We start from the raw sequence: 8,593 nt of genomic DNA on the forward strand, positions 1-8,593 counted from the left end.
GTGAGCTTCGATTGAGCTCAGTAACCTCACAGATTTACGCCCGGATTTTTAAACGACGCAACCTGGCTCTGAGGCCATGTTAATGTGTCTGAATTCTAGAGATTTGAACTGAAGAAGGAAAGTTGAACAAAGAGCAAAAACAAACCGAAGAACACAATGGAAGATGAATAGTTCTCTTCTTCTCTCTGTCAAATTGCAGAGGAATATTTTCTATGTTAATAAAAGAGCACGAAGCACATGCTTTTACATAACTGATGGCCTAGCACTTGGGACCACACATACTACATTTCATCCTAGACACACATCTTTCTAATCTCATGGATCACTCAACACATGGCACTCATGGCCTTTTTACAAAACTAGACATTTACACTTTGCCTCATTCTGCACAAGTGGATACACCAATTTAAAACAAACTTATTCTAAAACTTTTCAGCTCAAATACTTATAGTTCAACAAGCAAGACACGTTTTTTGGAACCCTAATAGAGTTCCTCAATGTATTCTTTTATCTCCCGAGCATTTTTTTCAACCGAAGCCTGATTGTTGATTATTAACACTTAGTAGAGAATATAATAATAATGTGAAAAAGGATTTTTCTTTAAAAATAAAAAATACCTCACCATGAATCTTTGCTATATGACAGACCAAACCCAGCTTTGATAAACTCATTTTTGCGTTTACAAAATATAGTGGTCCATGGTTGCTGAAAAGGCCTAATGATTACAAAAGTAACCAAAACTTCATAAGCAAAATGTATATAGGATTGAAAAGAAAAGCACAAATTTGACAAAGAAAAAACAAAAAAAGCTCCGCAATGCACCATTCACATCATACAAGCAAGCCACATCAGTACTATCATTTTGTGTTTATTCGAAGAAATTGGAACCAACAAACAAACCATCGAGTTTGGCAATCTGTGAACACCATGCCTGGGTAGGGGAGAAGGATTTCCATTAATTCTGGCATCAACATGATAAGAAGATCTATATGCAAACTAAAAATAAAATACAGTATACTACACCTGATATCCCCCAAAATCTCCATGAACCTTTCAGTACTGTCTTCAACAGGTGGCATTGTCGGATCACGCTGTAGCCATCCTATATCATCTGCCGACCCACGAACAGTTTTTCCCACCCGATCAATAAGGCTGAAAGCAACACAATAATCACTATTGAAGTTGAAAAGCATGAATGACGCAAAAAATAAAAAGCTCACAGAAATACAAGCTTAAAGATATATCACTGACAAATATATGGCTTGGTTCCAATAAGAGGCCCACTACACATCCCCCATAGGATACTCTAGTAACAGGCAATAAATCATATTCCTACTTTGTGTTGGGAAGTTGCTGGAGGAGCTAAGCTTTTAGCTGCAAGATAGGCTATCCCATACTATTGACACTTCATGGTTTCTAAGGCTATGTAGCTTTCTCAGAAAGCACTGATGCCTACAAATTTATTTTTTAACTTTCTTTCTCTGCTAGTGTTATTCTTACCTATACTTACTGTAACCATAACCAGAATGCATTTTCCACAATTCCATGTAAAAGTTTTGTTAGCTTCTTGTGGTGCAATAGCCATCAAGATACAGAAATTTCCAGGTCAAGCTTCTTATTTCTCAGTTAGATTATTTATTAATTATTTGGGGAGGGATCGTGCTGGTGGTTAGCATGTAAGAATATTTTAATATTCTAAAGTGGTCCATATGACACGGTCCATATGATATGTCGGGTTTAACGGATATTATCATTTGTAAATAATCCTATTGGTTAAATTATGAGAAATGTTTCCTATCAAATTACTATGATGGGTGGTAATTGATTATGGGCTTTAAATGGAAACGGGTCCTCTCTCTACCTCACTTATATATATTGCATATACCCATCTAATATGCACTTGATAGAAAAAACACGATTAGGGTTTTCACGTGCAAATAGAGGCAAGAGAGAGAACACCTATTTCCTCCGCCGTTGACAGAATCCGTTTGGGATCTCACAGCGTTCGTTGTCATGGATCAAGGTACGCTTGGTTGTTTAATGTATTTCCGTAAATTCTTTGTATGTGAAAATCATGAAGTTCGATGATCTTGGCTTAATTGTTTTAAGTTTCACATGTGGAATCGGTGGTTAATTAGGGTGCAATGTCTGCTGTTTTGAGGCAGACATGATTGTATTTTATTTGCATGTATTGATTATGCATGTTGGGATTAAGAAATTGTAATCTTAGTTTTATTACAATTTTTGCCGAATTGCATATTTGGGTATGGAAATTATGATGCAATTTGGGCGATTCTTTTAGTTGGAATTAGTTAAAGTAATTTGAATACCTATGATTGATCATTACGATTATAAACGTCATTCATTTAATTTGTAATTCGTCTTACGAAATTATTTGCAAGTCACCAAAGTGGCCAAACTAGAAAGATTACATGGATTCAAATTAAATGATGATTAATCAATTACTCATGGTAGGATGATGCATATGAACGAACAAAACCTTATTATGTTTTAAAGGTTTGTACATGAGTAATATGTTTTTCATTTGTCATAAATTCTTAAGGGTCACCCAAAGGTAGACTAATTGCTCATATGATTGATGATATGAATGTGTTGAGAATTGTATATTTCATTTTTATTTGTTCGGATATCCAAAGATAACGAAACTTGTCTTGTTAGAGATGTACAATTATCAATAAGGTATTATGCATCAATGATTGTTTGTATTGTTGTAGTATCTACCCAAAGGAGAATATGATAATTCACTTATTGTTATTACACGTGTTTTTATTACTCAAAGCATTAATGTTGTGAGCTTTTGAATTGCAGTGTTAGTGCCTGTTTCTCTTCATTCGCTTGCTCCATCTATTCCCTCACTTAATGGAACAAATTTCTCAGATTGGAGTGAGCAAGTTCAGTTTCACCTTGGTGTTCTAGATCTTGATTTAGCACTTCGAACTGATAAACCTGCTGCTCTTACGAATACAAGCAGCACTGAGGAAAAATCTCTCTATAATGCCTGGGAGAGATCGAACAGATTGAGCATAATGTTCATGCGAATGACTATAGCGAGCAACATAAAGACTGGCCTTCCTCAAGCTGAAACTGCTAAGGAATACTTGAAAAATATTGAGACTCGTTTCAAGACTGCTGACAAGTCTCTTGCTGGGACATTAATGGCTGAGCTTACCACCAAGAAATTTGATGGTATGCGAAGCATGCATGAGCATGTCCTTGAAATGACTAATATAGCAGCAAAGCTAAAGACTCTTGGAATGAATGTGGATGACTCCTTTCTTGTTCAATTTATTTTGAACTCCTTGCCTCCTCAATATGGGCCATTTCAAATCAACTATAATGCTATTAAGGATAAGTGGAATGTTGATGAATTGGCCACTAAACTTGTTCAAGAAGAGGGAAGGCTTAAGCAGCAAGGAGAGCATTCCGTTCATTTAGTAAGTCAAGGAGCTGAAAGAAAATTTGGAAGAAAGCCTGGAAAGGGAAAGAAAAGAGGACCACCCAAGGTGAATGGACCTGCTAATGCTACTCAGGCTCATGATAAGGAACAGAAAAGTGATTTATGTCGCTTCTGTAGGAAGCCTGGGCATTATCAAAGGAATTGTCAGAAATTCAAAGAATGGTTCGAAAAGAAAGGTGAGCCTTTGGCTTATGTAAGTTTTGAATCATATTTAACTGAAGTTCCTTATAATACTTGGTGGGTTGACTCTGGTGCTACGGCTCATATTTCTAATTCGATGCAGGGATTCCTTACGACCCAAACTTTAAATCCAAATGAAAATTTCATTTTCATGGGGAATCGAGTCAAAGCTCCAGTTGAAGCTGTTGGAACCTTTCGTTTAATTTTGGATACTGGATATTGTTTGGATTTATTTCAAACACTTTATGTTCCTAGTTGTTCCAGAAATTTGGTTTCAGTTTCAAAGCTTGACTGTAATGGATTTTTTATAAAGTTTGGTAATGAATGTTTCAGTTTATATAAGAATACCTCTTTTGTTGGTTCTGGTATTCTAATAGGTGAGCTGTATAATTTAAAGCTCAATAATCGTTTTGCTGAAACACTTTTGACCTTGCATCATAATGTTGGAACTAAGCGTAGCCTAAACAATGAAAATTCTTCATTCTTGTGGCATAAACGACTCGGTCATATATCCAGAGAAAGGTTAGAAAGATTAGTAAAGAATGAGATTCTTCCGAACCTAGATTTTACTGATCTCGGTGTATGTGTGGATTGTATTAAGGGCAAACAAACCAAATACACCAAGAAAGGAGCCATAAGAAGTTCAGAGCTTCTTGAAATAATTCATACATACATATGTGGACCTTTTGATGCTCCATCTTTTGGTGGAGAAAAATATTTTATCACCTTTATAGACGATTTTTCACGTTACGGCTATATTTATCTATTGAAAGAAAAATCTGAAGCAGTGAATGCCCTTCAAGTGTTCATTGCTGAAGTTGAGAGACAATTAGATAAAAATGTGAAGATTGTCAGGTCGGATAGAGGTGGTGAATTTTATGGAAAATATGATGAATCAGGACAATGTCCTGGTTTATTTGCAAAACTCCTTGAAAGGCATGGCATATGTGCCCAATACACTATGCCAGGTACGCCACAACAGAATGGTGTTGCTGAAAGGCGTAATCGTACTCTTATGGACATGGTTAGGAGTATGTTAAGTAATGCATCTTTGCCTATATCATTGTGGATGTATGCTCTTAGGACTGCTGTATATTTGTTAAACCGGGTTCCTAGTAAGGTAGTTCCGAAAACACCATTTGAACTGTGGACAGGAAGGAAACCTAGTTTAAGGCACCTGCATGTTTGGGGTTGCCCAGCAGAAATAAGAATTTATAATCCGCATGAAAAGAAGTTGGGCTTTAGAACGATTAGTGGTTACTTTATTGGTTACCCAGAAAAATCCAAAGGATATAGGTTTTACTGTCTTAATCATAGTACGAGAATTGTTGAAACCGGCAATGCCAGATTCATTGAAAGTGGTGAAATCAGTGGGAGTGAAAAACCTAAAGAATTGGTCATTAATGAAGTTAGGGTGCAGATTCCTACACCTATAATTTCTAAGCAAGTTGTTGTTCCTACACATGTTGAACCGTTAGACAATGTTGAACAACAAATTAATGACCATCCGCTCCAGAATGAGATTATCACAAATGAAAATGTAGTGGAAGAACCACAAGAAATAGCATTAAGGAGATCTCAAAGAGAACGGAAAAGTGCTATTTCAGATGATTATGTGGTATATCTACAAGAGTCAGACGTTGATATAGGAATAAATAAAGATCCGATTTCGTTTTCACATGCCGTTAACTGTATTGATTCTAGTAAATGGATTGATGCCATGAATGATGAGTTAAAATCAATGGACACAAATGAAGTATGGGATCTCGTTGAATTGCCTAAAGGTTGTAAGAGAGTTGGGTGTAAGTGGGTTTTTAAGACCAAACGCGACTCTAATGGCAATATAGAACGATATAAAGCCAGATTGGAGGCCAAAGGTTTTACTCAGAAAGAAGGCATTGATTACAAAGAGACTTTCTCACCAGTTTCAAAGAAAGACTCTTTTAGAATCATTATGGCATTAGTAGCTCATTATGATTTAGAGTTATATCAAATGGATGTGAAAACAGCATTCTTGAATGGGAGTTTGGAAGAAGAAGTCTACATGGATCAACCTGAAGGCTTCGCATTAAAAGGAAAGGAACACATGGTCTGTAAACTAAAGAAGTCAATATATGGACTTAAACAAGCTTCACGACAATGGTATCTTAAGTTTGATAATATCATTGTATCCTTTGGTTTTAAAGCAAACATCGTTGATCGATGCACGTATCTGAAGGTCAGTGGGAGCAAGTTTATCTTTCTAATTCTGTATGTTGATGACATTTTGCTTGCTAGTAGTGATCTTGGTCTATTACATGAGACCAAACAGTTTCTCTCAGAGAACTTTGAAATGAAAGATATAGGTGAGGCGGCCTATGTGATAGGAATTGAAATATTCCGAGATAGATCACGTGGAGTGTTAGGCTTGTCTCAGAAAGCATATATTGAGAGAGTTCTAGAGAGATTCGGTATGGAAAAATGTTCATCTAGTGTTGCTCCAATTCAGAAATGGGATAAGTTTAGCCTTATGCAATGCCCACAAAATGAATTGGAGCGTGCACAAATGGAAAGTATTCCTATGCATCTGTTGTAGGAAGTCTGATGTATGCACAAACTTGTACCATACCAGACATCAGTTTTGCAGTTGGGATGTTAGGCAGATACCAAAGCAACCAAGGAATGGATCACTGGAAAGCTGCAAAGAAAGTGATGCGGTATTTGCAAGGAACGAAAGACTATATGCTCACGTATAGAAAATCTAATAACCTAGAAGTTATTGGTTATTCAGATTCAGATTTTGCTGGATGTATTGATAGCAGAAGATCAACTTTTGGTTACTTGTTTCTCTTAGCTGGAGGAGCAATTTCCTGGAAGAGTACAAAGCAAGATGCTATTGCTATATCCACCATGGAAGCTGAATTTATAGCATGCTTTGAGGCTACAAATCATGGATTATGGTTACGGAATTTTATCTCAAGGCTTGGCATTATTGATTCTATTGCTAAGCCGTTGAGAATTTTTTGTGACAATGCTGCCGCTGTCTTCTTCTCCAAGAATGACAAGTATTCTAATGGTGCTAAACACATGGATATAAAATACTTGACTCTTAAGGAGGAGGTTCAGAAACAAAGAGTGTCTATTGAGCACATAAGCACAATGCTTATGATTGCAGATCCCTTGACAAATGGACTGGGGCCGAAGGCATTTAATGATCATGTTGAAAGAATGGGTCTTGGTCGTAGTCCATGATGATTGTCATTTTTTTTATATTTTGTTTATGAGAATTTGTTTAATGACAGTATTGTGCTTGACACTCTGAGCTCGATAATTGAACATGTTTCTGGTATTTCCTGTTTTCCATTATATGTATACATTTATGAGATCGGATGAATGATAACAGGAATGTCTCTGACAAAGACATTATCGGACCTATGTATGTATTTCTCACTAACAGACTGTTTTAGGTAATTGCTAGTGTTGTGGTGCATGGAAGGGACTATGTTGCTCGTTGATGTACAACCGCCATGACTCACACTAGTGAATTGCTTAAGATCAGTAATTATGTTAACCAATTGATAGTAAGGATTATTTCGAACTTTACTGCACGCTTAATGTTTATTTGTTAAACCTGAAAATGAACATGTGTCACTATGGACCAAGTGGGAGAATGTAAGAATATTTTAATATTCTAAAGTGGTCCATATGACACGGTCCATATGATATGTCGGGTTTAACGGATATTATCATTTGTAAATAATCCTATTGGTTAAATTATGAGAAATGTTTCCTATCAAATTACTATGATGGGTGGTAATTGATTATGGGCTTTAAATGGAAACGGGTCCTCTCTCTGCCTCACTTATATATATTGCATATACCCATCTAATATGCACTTGATAGAAAAAACACGATTAGGGTTTTCACGTGCAAATAGAGGCAAGAGAGAGAACACCTATTTTCTCCGCCGTTGACATAATCCGTTTAGGATCTCACAGCGTTCGTTGTCATGGATCAAGGTACGCTTGGTTGTTTAATGTATTTTCGTAAATTCTTTGTATGTGAAAATCATGAAGTTCGATGATCTTGGCTTAATTGTTTTAAGTTTCACATAGCATATATGCTCTCTTCCAAATCATTCTTTGAAACTTTAACTCTATTTGTGGAAAATTGGGGATTGTTAATATAAACTCTCCAAATTGAGTCCACTAGTGAATATTGAGCTCACTTGTATTCCTGACTTATTGCGTTGGAGTCCTATATAGTCCTCCATGCACAGATATCTTCAGCAATGTAGTAGAATGTTCCTCTCGTCTACTAAGTATTCTTTTCAGATAATATGTTGGTTAATGGCTACCGCAATCAGTTCAAAAAAGATTCTACATTCACATTAATTTTACAAGGATAGGTCACCAATAAGTAGTATGTTAGGACGAAAAAATACCCTTGAAAGATAGGAATACCACTTTGGCCACCGTTAGTAGCTTTGATGAGAGCATTAGAGTTTCGAGATGAATCTCCTGCAGAGCCTCTCGCTTTTCCATCAACTACAGAGGGAGCATCTGTTGCAGTACTAGATGACTCTGTGGTCGATGAATGGTTTCTGATAGACGCATATTTTTGCGACTTAGTTAACTAGTTTTCTTGCATTTACGTTATTAGTTCTTAGTTATTTTAGTACTTTAAGCCATTTTCGTGTGTTTGTAGGTCCAAAGGGTTAAGGTAGCAAGAAAGTGCATTTTGGTGCATTTTGGTGCATTTTGGAGCAGTTTTGAGCTTGGAATGGATTACTTATGATATGAGCAAGATGGATGGACGAATTTGAAGAAAAAAAAGAGGCTAGGAACATGCTAAAAATCTGGTGAAACAAATACAAGTTGCAAGAAGGGATAAATTTCTAGAAGGATTGGCCAAAACTTCACTCAAAACCATGCATACCCCATAAAATTCATCAAT

General features: G+C 36.3%; 1 protein-coding gene across 1 annotated transcript; it reads left to right on the forward strand.

Moving 5' to 3' along the window:
* Nucleotides 1–1,801: 1,801 nt before the first annotated feature.
* On the forward strand, nucleotides 1,802–3,925 carry LOC139193701 (uncharacterized). The gene is made up of 3 exons (XM_070817257.1): nucleotides 1,802–2,023; nucleotides 2,830–3,654; nucleotides 3,762–3,925. Exons 1-3 carry the CDS (start codon nucleotides 2,014–2,016, stop codon nucleotides 3,794–3,796), a joined length of 870 nt encoding a protein of 289 aa, XP_070673358.1. The 5' UTR covers nucleotides 1,802–2,013; the 3' UTR covers nucleotides 3,797–3,925.
* The last annotated feature ends 4,668 nt before the right edge of the window (nucleotides 3,926–8,593 follow it).

This window comes from Malus domestica, chromosome 02 (genome assembly GCF_042453785.1).
Source record: "Malus domestica chromosome 02, GDT2T_hap1".
Lineage (NCBI taxonomy): Eukaryota > Viridiplantae > Streptophyta > Magnoliopsida > Rosales > Rosaceae > Malus > Malus domestica.